Here is a 24,843-nt window from a genome sequence, read left to right on the forward strand (position 1 = left end):
CCTACGACAGCTATGGTTTAACTCTGAGCAGATGTTCATGAAGGCAGCCATCCAACTTTCACCTCAGAATATTTAATCAGAAATTCCCTGTAAACAAAACCATTCACTGTGTCTCAACTGGGCATGGGTCGGTATCAGATTCTCCGGGTATAATGGTGGCGATCATCATGATCGACACCATTATAAAAAAAAAAACCTGAAAGCAAAATATGACCTAATTTTTAAAATAAAAATAGATGCAAAAAAACACATTTTTGATGTTGCTGAGAAGAATAAAACATGTAGTTTATTACAGATAAAATGTTACTGTGAACTTTTTAGTTTGATTTTAATACATAAAAATAATGATTAAAAGCTTGGTAAATCTTACTGTTTAATATGTTTGGGATCTGTTAGAGATGTTCCACTCAGGCCTTTCCTGGCCTATTTAAGGTCTGAAATGCCGATTTTCTTATTTCTCTTAAGTATAGCACACATATAACAGAAAGCAATGGGCTCCAGGCTGTTTGATAGGATGGAGGTTTTGAATCCAGCAGTTAAGGAACTGCAAGACTACCCGTATTTATGCCTCCATTTATCTGACCTTTACCTAAAGGACTTGATATTGGAGATCTTTGTTGTGATGAAATTATACAGCGTTCAACCTGCTGATCAAGGAAAAACCATGATCTCAGCCCAATTTATTTCATTTAATAACAAACGTGCCCATAGTAGCTGGGCAGTTAGCCAGGCTATCTCAGGGGCTAGCCAGCCTGAAATAAGCTGATCTTAGTCTGCAACTGTAGTTATAAAATAGCGTTGCCTTAACAAGAGGGATGGGTGGCACCGTTTATGATTCCATGCCATCATCTTCTCAAGCAGCCATCCTTGATTCTGTTAACTGGCCCATGCCCATTCAGCACACATTTCTGTATACATCTAAATTATGAACTGTATAGTCCACATAAGAAAGGTTAAGTCTTGTGGCTCATAATGCTTTCTCTGCACAGTTTGATTAAATTGTTTACAGGACAGTCTTCAGTTGGCAGCTGCTTTATGGTGATTATCATGATGATCTGGGGGAAAACTCTTAAAAATGAGTTGATCAATCAGACTAATTAAACGATCTCAGCGCTAATCAATGTAAGATGGTCCTGTTCTAAACTTAACCTTCCTTCAGTATGTAGACTCTGACGATTCAAGGTTTAGGACTAACTTCCTTGTGGAATCTGATTGGCTGTTTCATCACTACTGTTTAAATGCTGTGGTTTAATGTTTGACCCAGTCCATTAATAAGACTGGAACTGTCACCTTGATCTGGGATAAATGCAGCAACATAGCTTTAGCTCCAACTGGACACAAAGCTAACCCTGTGAAGATCTCATTTAATTTTGTGTACACGAGTTAGTTATCCTCCAGCGTTTGTTGAATGAAGGTTTAGATAACTACAAGATGACCTGGACCCGATTCTTCCATTAAATGTTAAGGTCTTTATTGTCTGTGAGAAATGCAGACCTTCATTTCTGAAAACTAGCCTATTTATGGTATTTCCACTTTGAAATCACAATCTGGTCCTGACCTAGCGGTCAGTGAGTCTGGACTTGGAACAAATGCCTTTTCATTTTCAAAACCTGAAATATTCAAGCTAACGTAAACTTCTGATTGAAGATTTCTAAGCATGAAGGATGAGGCCCTGGTTTACCTGTGAGGCAACTGTTTTTTAGTTTTATTGGGTTCATGAATAGAGGCTAACTGTTTAAGGTAACACAAGTGGATTCTCTCTGTGGGTGTGTGTGTGTGTGTGTGTGTGTGAAGGCAGTCTTTACTGATTGTTGTCCTACAGCATCAACATGATCTTAGACTATGCTGTGCTACATTAAATATCAGCAGTCTTTCAGCTCCCTGACTCTGTGTGCCTTCACATCATTGTCGTACCCGCCTCACTCTTAATATACAGGTCATCTCAACAAGTTAGAATGTCATCGAAGTTCGTTTTTCTCAGTACTTCAGTTCTGAAAGTGGAACTACATTCATCCCATGGTGAAATATTTCAATTTGTGTTCATTTTGGTGATTGTCTTACAGTTATTAAAAACCCAAAAACTCAGTTACTTTGAGAATTAGAATTTATAATAAAGTCAATAAAAATGTTATTACAGGAGTATGGGCCTTCTGTAAAGTATGTACCGTACAGTGTGTACAGGGCTCCTTTTTATTGGTTAATGCATCAGTGCGGCCTGGCATGGAGGTGATTAACCTGTGGTTCTGCTAAGGTGTACAGGAAGCCCAGGTGGCCCTAATAGAAGCTTTCAGCTCTTCTGCATTGATGGATTTGGTGTCTCCCCTTTCCATCTGGACAGTAGCGCGTAGATTCTCCACAGGGTTTAGGTCGGGCCAGTTTGCAGAGGGATATGATGGCCATGTAATCAGGTACAGTGCTTTGAAAAAGTATATGCCCCCTTTACAGTCTTCTATTTTTGGTTTTTTGATCATTAAACTAATTTTAGTAATGAAATAAAGATAACGAGTAAATACAAAGCCAAACCCAGATCATATTACCTGACCTGAAGATATAATTAAAATCAACCTTACCAGAGGCTGAAAGAACTCAAAAAGCAACACATCTACAAAAAAAAAAAAAAAATCATTGACATTAATCGGTCTAGAAAGGGTTCCAAAGGCATTCCTAAGTTTTTGGAAGGTCAACAAACCAAAGTTAGAGCCATTATCCACAACTCGGCAATGCATGCAGCATTGCTGAACCTTCCCCGGAGAGGGCTGTCAACGATTCAACTGGGAGCTCACTCTAAAGTTTCATTGAAGAGGACAGCTTTGACTTGATAAAATTAAGTGGACCAACAGCTGCAAATTTTAATGTTCCACAAATCATCACTGACTGGAAAAGCTTCAGTCTGGACCAAAACCAGCTTGGATTCTGAGTCTCTAACTGATTAACAAAGGAAATGCAAATATACTTTGAACTGAAAACAGGACATTGGAGCACTGAGCAACAATCCAGTCATTTTCTTTGGCCCAGGTAAACCACTTCTGAAATTTGCCTGTTTCACAAAAAATCGTGGTCATAAACGCGTGAAGGCGACCTGCTTCTGGACTCCCTCTGGCTATTTTATAAATCACATATGAAGATGGTGATCTCTCACACTGCTGGGAGTTTTCAAAATAAAGCTGGAGGTGCGGGAAGACATCGACACTGCGTATATTCTTGTTGGTAATGATTTCTGAGTTTTGTTTTAAATCCTGCAGCTGGATGGTTGCATAACCCATACTTCACCACGCGGTGAAGTATGGGTTGTCACGAACCCTACGCAGGGGTGTGACTGCCTGGGTTGGTGAGTCAGAGGTGTACGGAGCAGGCCGACTTCAACCCCTCGCAGCATCTGCCCTGTCACAAAGCATATAGAGTTGGGAGCAAGGCGCCTTAATCCCACCATGTCCTGGATTAATCTGTGTGGTTAGTCTTGAAGCGCCTGCTCCAGCTGTTGTCCACACCTTGTGAATCCCCCCCCCCTTACTCTTTAATGGGCCTTGCTTCATAATCTTCTCAAGGCTGTGGTTATCTAGCTGCCTGTGAACTTTATTCTACCACAGTTTTAACCCTCCATTAATATGCTTCCATACAGCACTCTGTTGAGAGCCAGCTTCTTTTGCAAAGAGCTTTTGTGACTTGCCCTTCTTGTAGAGTGTCCCAATAAGTGTCTGCTGCAGAACTGTCCAATCAGCAGTCTTCCTCATAATTGTGTAGGCTATAACAGATCAAAATTTAAAATAAATTGTCATATATAATAATGTAAACTGAATTTCATTATCTGTAAACCATATTTACCCAAATTAACAGAAAATAAATTCTTGAAATACCTCACTGTGTGTAATAAAGTGATTAATAAGTTTCACTTTGAATTGAATCAAAGCTCTCTAAACCTCTAGTGGGAAGATCTGGCTCTTGTTTTGAATAATAATTCTTTGTTATGGGTAAAACATATTTTTCCTGGAACCTTCCTCTATGTGATCAAAAACCAACATGAAAGATGAACAGATCACACGTTTTAGGTTTCATTGAACTCAAAATACACTATATAGAGTCTGAAATAACATCGATGCCAGGTACTGGCATATAAGTAGGAAAATAAGAGCTCAGTAAATCCCAAATTTATTTTATGATAGCAAAAGATGAAAGTGTATTTTCATCCAAAAACGTTTAAGATTTAAATTGCATCCTGACTATAGAAAGAACAGTTCAGGAAAATTGTTGGCCAAAAAACACAAATCAGATTTTTACATTTATTTTGTCAAGTTATCTGGAGGAAACTCAGATACCTTGATACCATTATACCTTCACCACCATGCCTCACTGTTGGGACATAAGCCAGGAGACCATTGGCATCTCCTTACATGTCTGCAAATCTCCAGCTCCAGCAGATGATTTGGGTATTTGATCATCCTTATGAACAAAACTAATCATGCTGATTAATGACTTGATTCATGTGGTTTCAGACATTACTCTGATTTAAACTTTGCAGCCATGTGGCCATTTTACCACCTGTTGGACAGATCTCCAAAATCACAAACTGAACCGGATGCACATACAGAAATTCTGCATACCAACAGAGATCAATAGATGGAAAACAATTTACACATGATTTTGTTTCATAACTCAAAACAAAAATTGCATTATCATTATTATTGCGCTTCAGTCCACACGTCAGTCTAGGCTCAACTGTGTCTTTAATGAAGGTAGGTATGCTGGCTGAACTCTGAAGTACCCAAGGAAGGAATTTGATATGACTGACTGTGACAGGTTTGCAAAATAAAAATCATTCACTGTCTGGTGCCCATTAGCAAGTATGCCAAACCCTTGTCTCATCTCAAACAACCAACAGTCATAAAAAGCAGCGGCACCTTCAGTTTCACCCCCTTAAACCACATTTGTCTTTTAGAACATTTAGTGAGGGGCATTAGCATTATAGCAAACATCTCCATTTGTAAACCTGAGTTATACTGCTATGTACTTTTTAGTGAGAAAACTCTCGTACTTGGCTCTTATTTTTCTTTTTAGGAAGTCTGCTGACAACACTGTGACTGGCCTGAACCAGGACAATGATAAGTCTGCATACAGACAGGAGGTGGATAGGCTGGTCCACTGGTGCAGCGAGAACTGCTTGGATTTGAACCCGCTCAGGACTGTTGAGAGGATGGTGGAGAATCCTCAACATTGTCTACTTCAGATCACCTCAAATCTCAGAATCTACCTTTTCCTCATCACACTGTCTGAAATAAGGCCCAGCAGAAATTGTATTTTCCACAGCAACTTAGGATCTACATCCTGCCTCAGGAGCTGCTGGTCATCTTCTACACCACCATCATTCAGTGTGTCTGATCGACCATCACTGTCTTGTTTGGTGCAGCCTTTCTTTTTAAATGTATCTCCTCCGACGTTCTATATTTGTATTTAAATGTCTGAGAGGTGGTGAACTGACTCAGATTTTTAGTCATAAACTTTAATATCCTGAGTCTGAGACTTAAACTTCATGAAATGTCCACTTCTGAGAAATGTAGCTGTTTCAGCTTTACACTTGTTAATATATTCCTGAGTAAGATGAGACCTAGATTATCCAAACATTATGCTGTAATCCAGCAAGTTTAAACAAACTGAACCTTTTCTTTCCTCCACTGCTCCTTGTCTACTGTTGCAAAAGACAGTAATAATGAGAGCCAGAAGACCAGGGGTACAGTCAAGAACATCCTTTTATTCAATCAGGTAAAGGCGTTGCTCTTTTCAAACTGCTTTTTATTATTATTATGGAAAAGAAACTGTAATTAACACATGCATTTCACCACGGGCTCTGGGAGGGGACCTTAGAGGACCGGATGCTGCTCTGTAGGAAGGATGGGGGGAAGGGAGGGACACTCTCGGATGGAACTGGTTAAGAACTGAAAGGATAACCAGGCAGGTTGGAGGGCTCAGTCAAAACCCAGAGTCCTACATAATGTGTTGGAAACAAGCCGTATAAAATAATAAAGACAGAAACAGTGGACGATTAGGGCTGGTGCAGAGGCTGATTGTCCAGACACACTGGTTTAAAAGCACACACACACACATACGTACACATACACTGCTCTCTGCAAACTGTGGATCTCTGAAATGGCTTCTCATTGATAGTAATGTTCCTGGTTTTATTACCTTCATTGTACAAAACAATATATCAAGAAGATATTGAGATATTGCATTTTTTGTGATAGCTCTGCTGGCTGAATTTACCAATAACCGAGTCCACACAGTGACCAGAGTGAGGTTTTGGAACCAGAACACTTCATGCCGATAAGTCAGAATATTGCAAAGCGAGGTGTAACCACTGTGCTAATGCGGCTAAATTTGTGCCTGTCAGTCTTTGACTACACCAGCTGCCATATTTTTCCTGAAGCATTTTTTTTTCCTCAGTTAAGGTACACCAAACTCTAACCTGTAGCTAAACATCTATATCCCAACCATCAGCAGACTCGCTGAAATAGCCTTGAGGTGAGAACACAGACGATAACGCTCCCAATGCTTTGCCTCTGGAGCTGCAGTCTTACCTGGGAATCAAACCCGAGTTGAGCGAGTTCCAGAAAACCAGTGGTATTTGCAAATTGTTGTGGTACTAAAGACAATCAACCTTTTCAAAACAGGTTTCAAATTAAATGGTGAGACTGGTAAACACTTGTCATATGGAAAGTGAGCTGCTCCTTCATTAGCGTTTGAAATCTTTGTTTGGTGAGTCTGAATTTCACTTGAAAAAGTTTCCAGAAGTCACTGTTTTTCCAACCAAAAGAGGCACAGAAAACAAATAATGATATAAAATGTTTGTTAGTGTGGACAGATCCTACTAACCTAACTGGTTTTAAGGTGCTAAAGGTCTTTTTTTCTTTCAGATATCTGTTCTCACGCACCCACTAGAAAGTTGATGAAGTGTAAAATTGGCCTCAGAGATGCACTAACAAAGACATGAAGAACCCATAAAAATCAAAACATTTTTTTTTAAATAACAGGGATCTATCTATGCGAACAGTCCTGCTGGTTATCACAAATGTGTTCTTATCCCTCCACCCTGATTGATTTGCCAGACAAATGACCCCCAAAAACTGCCCCTCCTGGTCCCCCCTCCATGTCCTCGGCCTAGCCCAGAGCCTGGTGGTGTAACTTGTTCACTTACATTAGCTGTTGAATGGAGAAGCTGGAGAAGATGGGTATGGTAATACAATGTGAAGTGTACAGACAAGGATAACATGTGAGCTAATTGCATTCTGCTCAGACAAAAACAAAAATCTTTGCATATTCTTTTTTTTAAAAGTTTTTTTTTTACATTTTTCTTTTTTTTTTTAAACCCCGTTGTAGAGAGAATTAGGAGGAAAGCAAGGGGGAGGAGGAGGAGAGAGCGAAGGATACGCAGCTACAGACTATTCCAGTGTCCAAGATCAACAGACGACAAGATACAGAGGAAGAGAAGCAAGACGGAGATCTTTTTTTTGGACTTTTTTTTCTGATTTTCTAAAGTACTGAACAATAAAAAGAGCAATTAAATCACACCAATTTCCTTTAGTACTATGTATACTGCTTGAAAAAGCTTCAAGAAGAAGAAGAAGAGAAAGATATAGAAATATGAGGGAGGGGACTTATTTTCTTTTGAGATGGGCACTCAGGAATACAAGATGGAATCTGTGAACAAAAGGCACTTTTTAGGGACAACCTTTAAAGATGCTCTGAGTCTATAACACTACATCACCAAACAAATATTTATCATCATTTACAGCTGGTGGGTGTTCGGGGGGGATTTGGGGCTTTCAGGGGAACGGGGTTCTGTGTTGTTGCTGACTCAGATGACTACAACCCCTCTGACCAAAAAAATGGAGGCAACCCTCGAACTGAGTCGCCAACAAAAACATCCTGTCAGACATCATCATTTACACCATGTTTATCTTTAGTCCCTGTTGTCACTCAGGAATCCAGACTTGTTCATCTCCCAGGATCTGGAAAGATCTTGTCTTTGTCCAACGTTTGGATCACTGGTAGGTAGGATAGAGTCCGCAGGAAACAAATTACAATTTTTACAAGAGGATGTGTTTTTTTTTCTTTTTCTTTCTGCTGTGTTGTAAAGGTTTGGGAGAGGAAAAATGCCTTTTGTTACAACAACCCTTTCGTACAGTGAACACCCCCTTCCCTCTCCCCGGTAAATACAAACAAAGAAATAGAGTAATGCATGTTTTCCTAAAAATTAGTTTTTATGATAACACTTAATTTTGTTTATTATTATTTATGTATAATAGAGACTGAATGTACTTTATCCTTAATGAAAGCACCAGTTTTCATAATGATATATATTTAATGAGCTGCGAAATTGTTCCTTTAACTCCCGCATTTTAAAAGACAAGTCAATAAAAATGAATTTGCTTTTTTTTTTTGAAAAAGTGATAAAAGGAAACAATAAGTAATCAAAAACTATGTCCCCCAAACTCCCCCCCCCAAACCCCCACCCCCCCATTTTTTTTTTTTATCTCACCGCCCACGTATTTAGAGTCCCGGAGCACATGGACTTGAAAAACAAACGAACAAACAGAAAAAAACCTTACGAGGGTTTCCCTCCTCTTTTTTTGCATGACCCCCTCAAACAATCTCTAACAAACACAACTCCTCTACCAAGGCATTGCACATGGCTCAATCAACATACATCATTTAGTTTCAAGAACAATACTTCCCATCGAAACAATAAAGAAACAAATCTGTCCTTTGAATTTTTAATCCTTATCTACTTTAACCGATACTCTGTCTACGTCTGCACTGATGGGTTTGCGATGGATTTCCTTTCCTTTCAAACAGTTGTGGGCTTAGACACTGGTACTCGAGCTCCGATTAGCGTTTTCCAGATGCATCCTATGACTGTGCGATGTATGCCATGCTTCAAAAAATAACTAGACTGCCACAGAGCTTATCTTGCAAACAAAAAATATATATATCTATAAATATATATAAAAGTGTATTATATATAAAGATGCTTGAGATTATCTAGTGAGCTGTCATTGTTTCTTTCTGTCCCCTCCTGACATAATTTGTTTTTTTAACCATTCACTATAGCTTATATGTGAGAAAAAACAACCTGAATTCATGTTTGCATAATGAGAATACAGAGGCACTTCCTTTGATTCGAAAAGAAATCAGCCTAACACCTTGTTCAGCCGAGCTAGTCCTCTCTACAAAGCTGATGAGATGGTTGCCAGTCAGTTGGCCAACTACAACTGGTTTCCCTGCAGCGAAGGAACACGGCCAGGCAGTCCAGTTATTTTGTGAGGTTTGGATGGGTGTTTGGACTCAACTTATGATAATGGGAGAATGTGTGCAGGTTTATCTGTGTAAAAGATGAGTGAAACCTTTAAGGCGTCCACAGATTGTCTACATGTAAGACTTTGAAAGTTGTGCACGGGGAGTGGGGGGTGGTTAATACTGAGTGGTTGCCATGAGTCTGAAATGTTTAAAAACATGTCAGTTGATCTGACACTAAGTGTTCAATCTTGTCATGCTTTCAAAAAAAGAGACGTATACGATTGGCTGGCATGATTGTATCAGTGCAGTCATTTGTTCTATAAGGGCTCTTCCATTTACAATGGCTAGGGGGGAGTGCTGGTGTGTGTGTGTGAATGTGCTGGGGTGTAACTGTGACAACTGGTAACTTTTACTCTGTCTAGGCGTTGACAGAATCTTGACCTCGCAGGCCTCCCTTAAAGAAACAGCCAGAAATGTGACATTCATTTTGCTCCGCAGTGTGGCCTCCTTAGCTCTTGGAGCAGCAGCCCGTCTGGGAGTGTAAACAACAGGACAAACTTACAAGAAGCAGAGAAGAGGAGCTACGCTCTCTCCTCATGGTTCATTTAGACCTAGTTGGTTCAGCTTGTCTGTCTCCAGAAATAAATCCTGTGATTGTCGAAACACCACTTGTTTTTCTACAGAAAAGGGCCTTCTGGTAGTAGAATAATTAAACCATGTTAATAAAACAATTATATTTGGGATAATATGCTGCTTTGATTCCTGGATGAGGAAACTGACAACATGAACAGGAAACTACAGCTAGCAGCTAGTAGATAGATATTTAAGTGTGTCCCTTTCACCTTAGAAGTTGCATCACAAAATGAACTCAAATCCAAATTCAAGAATATTTCTGGATTGTTATTGTGGGATCCTGTTTTGGCATCTTTCCTTTAGCATAAATTCAGATTCGTTGTCCCAGAGGCTCAAGGTAATAACTAGTCTGAGAGGAGACAGGACCAAATTGAACTTCTTTCTTAAAACAACTCCTATCTCGGAAATGTCTCAGTGGTTTATGCAAACAGTATTTTATGAACCTTTTAAGCATCAGCACTTTTGCATTGGGTGATTATTTTAACAGAATCTGATGTTTATTTACCTGTGAAGCAGAGGTAGGAGGCAGTCCGCGACCAGTGATCATCCTGTGTTTAATACCTACTGAGAACAGAAGCTTTTCTAGTCAGAGTAACTACCTGACAGGAAAGGCAGTGTAAGAATCACAGTAAAACACAGTTCACTTAAACCACAATAATTACTTTTTAGAATCTTATATCAGTAAAGTCATCCTTTCACATGTTCTGTTCTCAATATCCGATTCACTCAGGAAGATTTTTGGTGGCGCACCGCCTCCTGCCTCCCTTTCCTGAGTAAAACACAGCTTGCATCCGCCTGATGTAAACGTGGCAATGGTTTAAAGGTTCAATAAAAAGTGCATGAATTAACCGTTTATGATGTTTTTGAGATTGGAAGTTTTTTTTTTAAGAAAGTAGAAGTTTGCTTTGGTCCTGGCCCCTTTAAAATTATAAAATAAATGACAAATGTTAAAATAATAAAGGCATTAGCAAAGAATAAGTTAAGCCTATTTCTGGAATGTTTTTAAGTAGGATTTGCATCAAATTTCTAAAACAAAATGACACTAATGTTTTAAGGGTTTTTACTTCATGTTGTTGCTTCCTCATTTTAAGATGGTTACTTATATTTCTTTATTTTCCATAAATATTGCACTTCTTGTTAAGGTTAAACATTTTTGGTAAAATATCCAAATAAAATCCATTTTGATTTATTAATTTTCACAATTAAACAGTTTTATGATTTATATTTAGAAAACTAGTTCAAGACTAGCTTCAGTCTCTGGGGCTAACTTATCTGGATTTATACTACATGAAGATGCAAAGAAAGTTATCGATTCCAGGTAAGATATTAACTGCTTATAAGCTTTGAACAAAACCTCACTTCAAAATTCCTGAACTAGCCTTTATTGGTGTTGTAAATGTTAAATAGCCACTCTGAGGCTAATTACGGTTTATCACTGCAACAATCACTGTATTTGAAATGATTGTCAGCCATGTTGGATTTTGAGATTGGGGTGGGTGAAGACTCAAGTAAATGCTAAGTGAATTACGGTAAATTGCAATAACACCTGTAGACTCTAGGTGCTTGTTCCAAACGACCTGAGCTTTCTACAGACATTAATCAGTCAAGTTCTGACAAATAATAGGTCAAACATCTTTACTGTTCCATTACCTTTATCTCAAGCAAGTGATTGTCATCATTTTCCAGATATTAAAACAAATTAAATCAAAACCAAAGCCTCATGTTCTTATTCAATCTAGCTTCAAACTCATTCTTCATTTCCATCATCTTGTCCAATATAGTCACCTGGCTGCAGAAATCTCATGATAAAAACGGCTAAATGCTCATTAATTTAAAGTGACAATGGAGGAGTTGAATGTGTCTCTGATATACAGTTTTTGTTCCTGATCCTGTAAAATCATCTCATGCTAAACGTGTGTGGCACCTCGACTTGTTTGGATGAAACCCTTTTGAAGAATAACTAAGACATGATTCAGTTTAACTCCTATCTAACTAGCTGCTCACTGTAGCTTCCCGTGGGTTTAATACCAATCTCCACATCTAAAACAGCAGGTGGGCATATTTCCCAAGTTTTTACAAGCACTATTTTCTCCAGGTTAGCCAGCCGCTCCGTGTTCTTCACCCCAACATATAATTTCTCCTTCTTTAACTTTAAGGTGCTGCCATTCAAATACAAAAACAATTAGAAAATAGTACATATCCAAAAAGGAGTCAATTGAAATAAGAAAACACACGAGGGAAAATTAGTCAGCATTCATCTACATTACAAAAATGGCAAACGGGGAACTCATAGCTTCTGCCAATAGCAGTATAATTACTCGGTGTCTGGTACACTGAGTGCATCTTGTGGGGAGGGAGTTTACTGAGCTTATTGGGTAAAAAACGGAAAGCTTTTACATATACATATAGAAATATTATGAGTTGAAAGGTGAGAAACCCTGGAGTCATGGCACACAGACTGAGAACTTTGTGAGCAAGGGGAGATCGATGATTGGCTGAACTGACCCGTGACAGGTCGAGGACATTTGAAGGCTTCTTGTACCTTGTGGTTTGTTTCCTTTCGTAAAACATAATCATAGGCGAGTGTGGTTTACCTGCCACGCCTTGTAGGTAAATAGTGCACATGGTTAGTGTTAACTGATTCAGCTTGTAGTGCAACTTTAAATCAAGATATGGTTTGGCCTGGTCGCTTGCTTATTGGTGGCAGGGTGAGAGGAGCCAATTGGATTTTGTTATGGGCGATGATGACATCACAGGAGCATGGACCGCTGTCCTCACTGGACATACATCGTCTGATTGGGTTTTGGGATCATGGTGGGTTAGGTTGTTGTAGCTTAAATTTGTAATTGCTGGACAGTTGATTTTTTTTTTTTTGCCATATGTTCACAATGCGTTCTTACAAAGCAGGAGAAGCTGACCGCTCCCACATCCTTTTCTTGCTCCTGCATAGCTGCTGTGCTTCGATGGCGTGAGGAGGCCTGCTGCCCTCCTTACTTCCATCCATTCGTCCTTCTCTCTTCACCCAAATCAGGTTCTCCCGCTGACTGTGTGAATATTTCCAGGGTTCCACTAGAAGCATCATGTGACTGTAATTTCCTGCGTCGCTTGGTTATATTTCATATCAGATGAGATGTACTGTCAGGGCTAGTTGGCGGGTTGGTAAGACAATTATTGTCATCCTTCAGGTTGTTTCTCTGTTCTTTTTTTCTTATTCTGAATAGTAAAGAAAGATTTCTATTTGCTGGTTTGTGCACAGATCTTGTCAGAGGAACCAAGACTGGAAGAGAAAAACAGAAGAAGAAAAACGAGATAGGGTTATTTTTGTCTCAAATGATTGTGCGCATGTGCAAAACTCAAGCAAGTTGAAACACCAAACAGCACCTTAGAATAGAGTATGGATCCACAGACTCTAGTGGTATACATACGTCACATTGGGTATGTGGTAGTTTGAGTCCTACAAGTCACAAATAGTCTGTAAGGGGAAACTGGCTGGTGATGGTAGTCTTGCAGCTTTAAGCCGATCATAGACTCAAAAATCCAATCTTTTTCTCAGTTAGTAAACACATCATACTAAAAGCTACTTGGTTACAGTAAAAGCAACACTCTTTAGTGTGGATGTTGTAACTCAGGAAAGGAGACTTGAAGTTTATAATTTTCAGTGTCAGTGAGTTGTTCAAACATGAAGTCAGAGAAGCAAGATGGAAAAAAAGGTATTTAAAGGAAAACCCAATGTTCTTCGACATGTTGAAACAGGCTCATCATTTATTTAGGCTGTGATCGAGAGTGAGACTTTAAGCAGATAACACGAAGCTTAAACAGAATACAATAAAGATTCTCAAATTCTTCATTTTCAGCTTGCCACACCTGTCTGTCACCTGACATATGGGATTTGGATGGTGGCAGCTTTTTGGAAATTTCAGAGTTAGGGTAAAGATGTACATTCTCTATGGAATTTACACAGAGACAAATGTTTCATTTTGTAATCATTTTGTCTTTGTTTTAAATAAAACAGTTTGATAAGACTCCATTCTTACACACATGGAATAATGTTGCCTCTAGTCCTAATATAAACAGATGGATCTTGGCATGACAAAAAAAATTATAATTTGAATAATGTCATTTTATGATAAGTTCTTAAAGAGAAATCAGAATGAGCTAAAATTTGCCTCGACAGGTCAAAGTTTTATGAAAAAGGGGGATCAGAAATCAGGCACAAAAATTCTGAGCGCATTTTTATTTTACTTTGAAGATTTTAAATGCAATGTCCAGTAAAGTTTAAGGAAAGTTCTGATGAATATGAATATGGAAATCACAAATCCTTAAACAAAACGTGTGAAAAAAATGTATATGTAATGTTAAGTTTTCTATATTGTTAAACGGATAGCATGAATTGTTTTGATGGGATTTTTCCATGACACAATTATCAATTGCTCCCTTATCTGTAGTGGAAAGGGCTCCTAGTAAGTTCACCCTTTGCCAGTTTGTAGCCTATTCTGTGCCACACCCACTTCCATCCCACCCATTCCTTTTCTAAAGCCATTCTCATAAACAAGTCATTTCATAGTCTTGTACCACTCCATATGACTTTAGTTTTCTTTGTAGCTCAGGACTTTCATGAATTATCGAGATAAACTGTCTAAAAGATACTTAAATCCGACATAACTTAATCCGCAGCGGTCTTGCATCTGTGACAGCTTGTGGCAAAACCCAAAAGTTTACTTCACTCTTGGCAGGGTTTTAGAGCCGACTGATGAGTTGCAACCCTTCGGGCGGACGGCTGCAGCCCACAGCCTACGGACATCTAATTTAGTGTAGATGTTGTTTGGCAAAGGAAACCTGTGACAGCCTCTTGCTTAAGTGTGGGCATTTATTATCTTCTAATTTACCAACAAGTATGAATATTTTCAATATGCAATGAGTTTCAGCATGATTAGCTGTTGCAAAAAAAAAAAAAAAAAAAGACAGTGTGAAGAAAGAAAAATAAAGTTAAACTTCCAACTCTTAACATAAAACAATTAAACAGTAAACAAAAAATGTTTTTTGTTTACTGTAGAATTGACCAAAACTGACACACTGATTTATGTAACTGGTGTCATTTCAGTCCAGTAATACTAATTTCTCCATAAACCATAAAAGAACAAACATCTATAGTGTTACACTCTGAAAAGAGGAAATGGCAACAAGGCAACCACCACAACAGTTCAGATCCTGTAAGCTTATCCAGCTCTTTTCAGTGGTTCAGGACTCTCCCAGTTACTTTGCAACACTATACCACTTTTTTTTGCATTTAGTCACTTTACAACCACAAACCTCAATGTATTTCAATGGGATTTCATGTGACAGACCAACACAAAGTAGCATACGACACATGGTTTGAAGAAAAGCATCCCCACAGCAGGATGCTGCCACCTAATTTTCCTGTTGTAATGGTGCATTCAAGGTGATGTTTGGTGGGTGTTGCACTTTGCATATAGATCAAAAAGTTACATTTAGTTCTCATCTGACCAGAGCAGCTTCTTTTACATGTGTGCTATGTTTCTAACATGGCTTGTGACTAACTTCAAACAGGACCTCTTACATCTTTCTTCAAACAATGGCTTTCTGTCTGCTCCTCTTCCAGAAAGGCCAGATGTATGAAGGCCACAATTTATAGTGAGGTTAACAAATTCTCCCACCTGAGCTGTTGACCTATCCAGCTCCTCCAGAGTTACCACAGACCTTTTGGCTGATTCTCTGCTCAGGATTCTCCTTGCACGGCCTATCTGTCTAGGTGGCCAGCCATATTTTAATAGATTTGCAGTTGTGCCATACTCTTAGATCAGTGATCTGCTTGATGTTCAAAAGTTGGGATTTTGTCTTATAACCCTAAACTTGCTTTAAATGTCTCCACAACTTTATCTCTTACCTGTCTTTGTGTCCCTTGGTCTTCACGATGCTGTTTGTTCCATAATGTTCTTTAGGAGGCCTTCAAAGAACAACTAGATTTATACTGACAGTTTTTACTGAATTTTATTGAGGGGCATCAGAGTAAAGAAATGGGTGCACACTTTTTTTAGATTTTTATTTGTAAAGATGTTGAAAACCACATATCATTTTATTCCAGTTCACATTTATGTGCTACTTTGTGCTCGTTTATCTCATAAAATCCCAATGAAATACACTGAATTTTGCATTTATAATGTGAATATATCTAAAGAGGTTTAAGGGGTCTGGATTCTTTTGTAAGGCACCATTCTGTTCCTTAATGGGAACAGAAGATAAAATTTCAGGATAGGAATACAGTTCATAATGTTGCTGAGCAGTAAGTGGCTTACTATGAGCAAGCCACTCATACCATCTTCATGTCGGGTGTCTCCTGCTCAGCATGAGCACGGAGCAGAATTGGGTCACTGCTACTGAAGTTGGCTGCCCTGGTTGGCCTGCAGGATCTGGCACTGAGGGCTCAAGTGCCAACATTCTAGAAATCAAGCCTTGGAAACAACTCCACTCCAAGAAAACAGCTTTTTGTTTAGTTTGAATCTAACAGGTCGCATGAATACCCCCCTCCACCTCCACCCCCCACCCTGCCTCCTGCCCTTCTCATCTACCACAGTCCCCTGGGCACCATCCCAGCAGGCCCAAGGGATTGTAACTTCTCCCTTCTTAGTTACTCTCCTTTCCACTCATCTATCTGTTGTAAGCTTTCCCACTAAATCCTTGGCAGCTGACAGTGACCACTCTCTTTTCTTTCCTAGACCCCTCTTGAGCAAGCCCGTCTCAAATTCAAGATCAACTGGCTATGACATCATGTCTGGTTGCCCGGGGTAACGAGACGTCCAAGACGTGACTTTGATATGGGCTGAAACTCTCGTTCTTTTGTTCTCTCGATTACCCAACATTTGCCTGCACTGTGGGATCTAGTTTCCTTTCTCTGCTGCTTGTAAAGCAGCACAATTGCCACTAGAGGGCACAAGAAGACCACTGCTGGCAGTTAAAGCTGTTGCAGCGTGACCTCTGGTCACCACGTAGACACTTTTGTCCAAACTTTTCTGCTGTTTTGTGGAGATGTGAGTTTTGATTCCACATTGAAAAGGAAAGCTAACCACCCCTGAGTGCAAAATGTTTCAGCTTTCTGTGTAAAAACAAGCCTGCATCAAATGTCTTGTAGGTGTCTGTATCTTAGGATGTGCAGTGAATTTAAATAACAATTGGATAAAAAAAACAACAAGCAAATGAGTCAAAATGGGAGTAAGATGAGATCAAGAAACCAGGGAAGCTGAAAGGGGCAGAAATGGAAAGCAAGACAAAGTGAGAGAATGAAGGGCAGATAAATAAGGGAGGGGATTCTGAGATGGTTTCCATGTGTCGAGGTGCGGGGCTGAGCTGGCTCCAGGCGGGTGTGGTTAGACACTAATGAAAAAAGTACTGGTGGTAATGGTGGAGGCACATGGACGAGGCGCAGAGTAGTGGATGGAGGAAGTGAGGAAGGTGAAAGAGGGGAAAAGTAAAAGAGGCAAATTAAATATGATTGAGCAAGGCAAGCAGAGTTTGAAAAATGAAGTAGGTGAGGTGGAAAAGCAGGGGATTGGGTGGAGCAGAGAAAGGAAAGGTAGCATAAAAGAAAGGCAGTGAGGGGAAAAGGGCCGTCTGCCTTGGGGCAGGCAGCATTCATGCCAAATAACCAGTTGAGCACATATGGTGAACCACACATGTACAGTAAAATACAGAAGTACAAATGCACACTCTGATGGTGCGCTGTGGGTTGGTGTAACTGGAGAGGTGGAGGAAACCCTGCAGCAGGTTTCATGGAGTGAGGCAGTTAGGAACTTTGGCTCACATCCACACAGTTAATAAGTTTCCCGAGTTTCACCAGTAATTACAGTCAAGGCAGATGAGATTCCTCCTATTTTATTTTATAAGGAGACTCAGGCTGGGAGTATAGATCCTTGAACTCTTACCTGTGTCTGCTGCGGGATGTTCAGAAAGTTGTTGTCCCGTGATCCGATGCCGACAAACCTGTTGGGAGCTGTGGCGCCTGGCGTGGAGTATGCTACGGAAACAGAGCACACACAATGCTGGACATAAATGACCATCCAATACCTAGCTCTGCAACGTCAAGTTCAATTCAATACAAGTTGGGATTATTTATATGGAGCCAAGTAACAGCAGATGTTATCACCAGGCACTGTACAAACAGGTCAGAATCATAGTATGCGGTTATATAGGATCCAGCTGAAATTCTGCTCAACTCAGTTCAGTCTAATCACATTCAGACACAACTACATACAGTCATTATAATACAATATAATAAAAGTTGATAATATAATGCCAAACAACAGCTGACTGTATTAAGTCAGGGACTAAAGCAACTTTTTACTCTTTATTAGCTGAATTGGTTCACTTCAAAGTTTTTTAGTTCAGAAGACTATTTTCTGTTGAACTACCAGGATTATCAGAAAAATTTTAATTGACAACACCTAAGGGGCCAAATAAATCATGATTTTACATAAAGAAATCCCTCACTTTGGGTGTATAGCTACATATAACAATGAATGCATAGACAATTAGCTTGTTTTAGAACAACAGAAGAGGGATGAAGTTCTATATGTTTTGTTTTTTAATTGGACCTAAATTTCAAGTTCAGTCACCACAGTGTACTTAAATAAAGCTCCTGAAACTCTGTTATGACTTTTGGTTTTGGTGTGCTTCCTGTCCAGCCCCAAACTTTCTAGACTCAAATTTCAAATGTTTACAACTGGGTTTTCAGTAAAATTTTATTACATTCGTCAAGGATGTTATGTTTTGTTTGGTTTGGCGATCCGGACATCTGTCTGTTTATGCAAGTTATGAACGATTTTGGATGCAATTTTCACAAAAGGTGCGTATTAGGACAAGGAACAGATGATTAGATTTTGTTGGTGATGCAGAGCACCATCTGGATCCAGGATTCTTTATCATTGCCAGACCATGGTGCGACAACTTAGAATTCCCACATGGTTCCTCAACCTGTCAGCAGCTGACATGCAGTGGCCTTGGCAGAGGTCTGCGCTCTCTGAGTGCTTTTCTAGTTAACGTTTAAAAACAGAAGTTTATTTTAAATCTAAAGCTGATATTTTTACTGTAGGTTGACATTAAGTATGTTAAATGAAAATAGCTGTGAACTGTTTTAACATGGCTCCATTACCTACTTTAAGTATTGGTTTTAGAGGTTTTATGTTGTGGAAAACTGAGATTTGGATATGTGTGTTTCTTCTGTCCAAATTTGTTATTTTGTAAAGATGTGATTTATTTTTACTATATTTATTGTTAATATATATAATTTTATGTTTCTGTCCTATTACATTTTCACAAATTAAGTTACATTAAACAATACTACTTAAGTACTCAGTACCTAAGTAGCATTTTTCCCAAATAGGTTTTTACTTTTACTGGAGTAATTTTTTCAATGACTACTGTTTGCTTCTACTTGAGTACACATATCTTAAAGTAATGCAACTCTTACTTGAGTACAATTTTTAGCTACTCTACCCACCTCTGGTTCACACACAAACAAAAAACTGGAGGATGAAAAGGATCTTGTCTGACTTTGTATAAAATCAGGGTAAAAAATGATCTGGTTGTCTGAGGTATTTATTTTAGAAATTCATATTTTTATTTCTCTAAAGGTGCTTGGGTTTAGCATTGCATAGCCTAATTCTTTTGCACCTAAGTAACAAACACCACTTTTTGATGTAATCATTTCAGGCAAGAGTGTCATGATTTCTGAGAACTGACTGAGCTTCAGATGGACTGTTGAAGCCTAAGTATTCTAAAACTGACAGTATCAGTAGTAATAGGGGGTAACAGTACTGGTTTTATGGAAAGGCATACAATGAGTCTCTGCCTGTAGTAGGGTGACCAGACGTCCCCGGGGCCAGTCCCCATTTTAGACAACCTGTGCCCGGAAATGTCCCCGAATTTAGCGTTTTGTGAAAGAGAATAAAAAATGTTGCATGTAGACTGTTATTAGTTGGGGGTAGAAAGCACAATTGAGCATGTTGCACACTACTGTTACGGTAGCTGTCCACGCTGCTGTTAATGTTACAGACAGAGCAGAAGAAGAGCTGAGCACGCTGCCTTGAATTGGGCTGATCCTTGCCATCATGAAGGTGTGGTTCACAGTAGGAAACATTACTAGTGTTGTCAACATTCACTGTGTCCAGGTAAGAAATATAAGGCTGGGATGTGTTTAAGTGCTGTCTAAATTAGGGAACTGGAGTGCTACAGTGCCGAAAAAGGTTTGTCCAAAGATGTTTTACAATCGAATGGTGACCTTTAGTTTATATTTTCAGAGCTAGTTGTTTTGTTAATTTATTGTTGTGATATGTGAACATAGACTTTCAGACTGAGGGGTGTTTGACTACCCAGTTTGGACATATGAAAGTTCCCCACAAAAAATAAAGTAGTCAGTAACAGGGAAAGTGAAGGAGGCAAGAACCGCATGAACTGAGAATGATGAGGAGGGACACCTGATTAAATTTGCATTTCCTCTGTTGTATGACCTTGTAGCTCCAAATGAAAATAGTTGTTGTTTTTTGCTAAATATAGCCATTTTGGCATTTCATCACATGATGAAACTAGTCAAATAATAAAAACAAATGTTAATATTTATAAGATTTTATTAGGATTAACCTAGTTTCTCATCTAAAAATAAGCAACTTCTAAAGGGTATCTTAAACAAATATCTTATTTTATTAGTAAAATTAAAATTTTTCAGTATGTTATATGCTCTAATGTTTTTGGAGAGGATTGTGATCATGTCTCTGTTTTAGAATTGTACAAGACCAATAGAAGAGGAGAGAGGAGGAAAATAGACTGATAGAAAGAAGAGCAAAGCAGAAAGAAGAGGGAAAGAAAGAGTGTTAGACAGAAAAGAAGAAGAGGAAAGAAGACAGACATTCCTACCATTACTTTAATCATTTTATTACTTTTAGGAAATGCTAACACAAGGTTGGATAAACACTTTCCTGCTATCACACTTGATTTTTATTGTTTAATTATGAATAAAAACAACAACAAAAATGAAACTGTCAGGATCTGCCATTTTGGGTTTTGCGTTTGTTTAGTTTCTCAGTTAGTGTTTCTGTGCTTGTTTACTGTTAGGTTATTTGTTCTTGTTGCATTCTTCTAGTTTATTAGTTCCCCTTTTCCCTTTGGCCTAAGACACCTTTTTTGTTATTATTTACCCAGTAGCTACTGGGTAAATAATAACTATTACTAGAAGAATGAAACAAGAACAAATAACCTAAAAGTAAACAAGCACAGAAACACTAACTGAGAAACTAAACAAACACAAAACCCAAAATGGCAGATCCTGACAGACACCGTATGTTTTCATTATATCTTGATAACATTTAATTCTTTTAATATTTGAGCTGGAAATGTCCCTGAATTTGATTTGAAATAAGAAATCTGATCATCTTAGCCTGTAGGGATGCTGCTTTCTTGAAAAGTCTTAAAAGAAGACTTTTCTAATGTGTGTATGCTATAAAGCTAATGCTAGGACCTTATAAACATAGCTTAAAATAAAAAGTACAAAAACTACAAAGTTGGTTCAAAGTTTAAAAAATACATCTACCAGCAGCAGTAACTCCTCAATTTATGGTTCTTTTCTTTTGATTTGGCACCGTAGCTGCATGCTACTATTACCTTTGATATGGAAGGTAAAAATTGCATAAATGTGGATGTTTTCTGGTCATATTAAAAGGCTTGTAAGACAAGTGTACATCTCCTATGTTGCCTTGATGTTGAGCTTCACAGGACAGTTTAAATTAAACCTTCTGATTTTCCAGCCATTAGCACTTATAGTAGCTCAACGAGCCTCATTGAGACCTCGGTACACAAAATAACAAACATGGCTGTTTGTAGTGTTCATTTTACACAAGCACCATGTATCCTGAGAAATGACAGTATTTCAGATGTAACGCTGAAGCCAGTAAAATTAATAGCAGATGATGTGAAAACATAAAGAGTGTCCCCGTTGGCTGTCAGGACATGTATGCCTGTGGGAAGACAGACCTAAAGTTTTCTTTTTCATTAATTCAGATGTTAATCTTTTATTAATCTTTTTTTTTACCCTTTTCTTGCTCTGATGACTCCGGCACCATAAAATGCAGAATTGCCTTATTACATAGTGTGTGATACAACTAACAACCCACCAGTTAATCCTTTTGTAGAAAAATCTGTGGTCCATTTAGTACTCCGGTCATAAAATGTCATCTCTGCTTTAGTTTCTTTAAACTCTGATACACCATGGCAAACTTTACAGCACTGTGGACACGACGTTAGCAGTCATTAGCTAGCATCTGGAAGTCATCCGCAAATTGCACAGTTCTCCACTTATTTTCCTCACAACATAAATTTATTTCACTCTGATGAACACTATTTCTCTGAATTCTTGGCCCCCTTTTGTTTTCTCTGACACTTCTTAGAATAACTTTAAAGCTGTGGTCTTCTGTGTGCTCATGCATTTATCTTTCTGATGTCTGTAACAAAAAAATCACACATGGAGACAAACGTGTCCCAGTTTTTCCTGGTCTCAGTAGTACTATAACATTTCCAGCCTATGTTTTTAAGGTGGACAAATGACTGATAAACTTTCTCTACCTAATGAAGATCAGTATTGTCCCACCCAAAATATTATTCTTGTTAAATGTTGTTACACTAGAATTTTAGGGCATCCCAATATTTGGACAAACAATTATGAAAACGTTGACAACATGATCAAACAGTTTTTTAAAACAGCAATTAAACAAATATTCCAACTACTGCCAAAAATACAACATTAATTGAATCATAAAATAGTTTTCTATTACATTTTTTAACTGTTATTTTGACACAAACACGTGTGCAAAAATATAAACACACACCAAATATAGTAGTATTTTTCATGCACTAATTTTATAGATTATTACTTTTTAGCGTTCTGCTCTCTAAAGATTCAAATAAGTACAACATGCTGACATTAGTAGGTTAACCCCTTAATGTCGGAATTTGATTGCAATTATATAGAAATATTCCATATTTCTGTTTTTGCTGTTAATCACAGGGTAAATTAATTAGAGAAGGTAAAGTACAATTTATTCAGTAGTTAGTGTGCAAATTAGCTAAATTAGGCATAACTGGGCAAAACTCCAACTGATAAAAGTAAGTGCTTGCATACAAACATTGATATTCATGTGATATATATAAACTTGCATTAGTGGGATACATAGGGGGATTAAAACAGGAAGAAGTTTGTGAAGAATTTGCAGGAAGGGGTTAACCAGTCAGGCTTTCTGCTCCGGTCTGCAGCAGGTTGATCAGCATATGCATGTCTAGCAGTCTCACAACTGTAGTTTCAAAATGTGTTACGCTATTACCAGTAATGAGTGTCACTTCTTTAGCTTCCACACCATGACTGTCTGTGTTTTTTGGGCTCTGAAGTATTTCCAAGCCCTTAAATTTTGCTTTTTGTAAACAACGACGTTTCAGCCAGCTGACGGTTGTTTTAGCCAGTTGACGGTTTGTGGGCAGCAACATTTTGGAAAGGTGCAGCACATGAAGGTGGGAGATGTATCAGCTGCCAAGAGACCCAACGTGGATCAGAACCAAGCCTCGCTGAAAAAGAAGAGGAAGTCTCTCTATGCTCTATGCAGCTGCAGAGGTTACTCCGGCATTTTTACTAGGATCTTTTAAAAACCACTGTAAACTGTAGGATATGATGGGAAATTCGAGCAGCTTTCAAACTAAAACTTTTTCAAAACCTTGATATACCTTGATACCAGTAACCGACCCCTTCCTAACTTTAACAGTCTATTTTTAATATATCTGACAACACTGATTTTGCACCATTCTAAGAGAAGCCTTTCAAATATTCAACCAATGCAAACATACTTGCAGCAGATCAACAACGACTCAACAGCACCTAAACTATGGAGTTAATGGTTATAAAAATAAATAAAAGTCACTGGCTGTTTCTTCAAATGTTTCTCAAAACAAACTTTCTTGTCTAACTTTACAATACACCATAATCTAAGCTGCTAAAACAAATCCATAAACAAAATAAAACAGACCAATAACCCCAGTAATTTGGTTATTAAGGATGTACTGCTATGCATATTATTGAGGTCAGTAAAACCCATGGAAATGTTTGCCATAATCTGATATACAAACTCAGATCTCCCTAAGTGATTAAATCCAGTTGACAAACTGTGCTAAGAGATTGAACACAGTTGGATCCTGACGCTGAGGATCAGCCTGGAATATTTAAACCCACTGGCATCAACGTCTCTGACAAATTTAGGGCAGTTTGAGGTTCCCCCACGGACTCCAGAGACTTTAACTTACTGAAGGACTCGGGGAAAGCAGTGTGCAGACTTGTGTGGTCTGTTTGTGTGCAGGAAAGGGAGGAAGGACAGTAATGAGAGACACAGGAAGGAAGGTACAGTATACATCCATGTGTTTCTAAGAATTGAAATAACATACAAAAGACATTAAAGACTTGGAGACGCTGACTGGGGGGGGAAAGGAAAACACTAACTTTGAAGAATAGCTAAGTAAACAGAAAATAAAAAAGGTGCTCCATCCAGTGCCCCTCTACTATAAGACAGACAGGCGTATTGCTGTCATCCGTCCCTTAGCTTAAAAACCAGACTTTTTCTTCCTGTTTAACATTCACCAAGCTAAAGGATCCAAACAGAAAGTTATGGAAAAAAATTCCACTAATGTCCCAGTTTCTGTTTTGGAGTCCATATAAAATAACTGCCCTAAATTTGTGTCCTTCTGGAGACGATAAATTAACACATAAAATCTGCCAGTTTGCCGATAAATCCTTTTTGGGAGGAACAAGAAATAGAGCTGTAATGAAGCTTTCGTAGTACAACAAGTGGAGCGGCTTTACTTTGTGGTGTCACAAAAACTCAA

The 24,843-nt window shown here is 38.5% G+C and overlaps 1 protein-coding gene across 14 annotated transcripts in view; it reads right to left on the reverse strand.

Moving 5' to 3' along the window:
* Positions 1–8,670: 8,670 nt before the first annotated feature.
* LOC124864736 (nuclear factor 1 X-type-like) overlaps positions 8,671–24,843 on the reverse strand; it is a 203,950-nt gene continuing 187,777 nt past the window's right edge. For all 14 annotated transcript variants that reach the window (XM_047359622.1, XM_047359627.1, XM_047359617.1 and 11 more), the window contains 2 exons: positions 17,859–17,950; positions 8,671–13,198 (listed from right to left, as the gene is read on the reverse strand). In XM_047359622.1, the coding sequence (XP_047215578.1) occupies positions 13,184–13,198; positions 17,859–17,950 (107 nt within the window). In that variant the 3' untranslated portion in view covers positions 8,671–13,183. The remainder of the gene's footprint in view (positions 13,199–17,858; positions 17,951–24,843) is intronic.

Source organism: Girardinichthys multiradiatus, chromosome Y (genome assembly GCF_021462225.1).
Source record: "Girardinichthys multiradiatus isolate DD_20200921_A chromosome Y, DD_fGirMul_XY1, whole genome shotgun sequence".
NCBI classification, from domain to species: Eukaryota; Metazoa; Chordata; class Actinopteri; order Cyprinodontiformes; family Goodeidae; genus Girardinichthys; species Girardinichthys multiradiatus.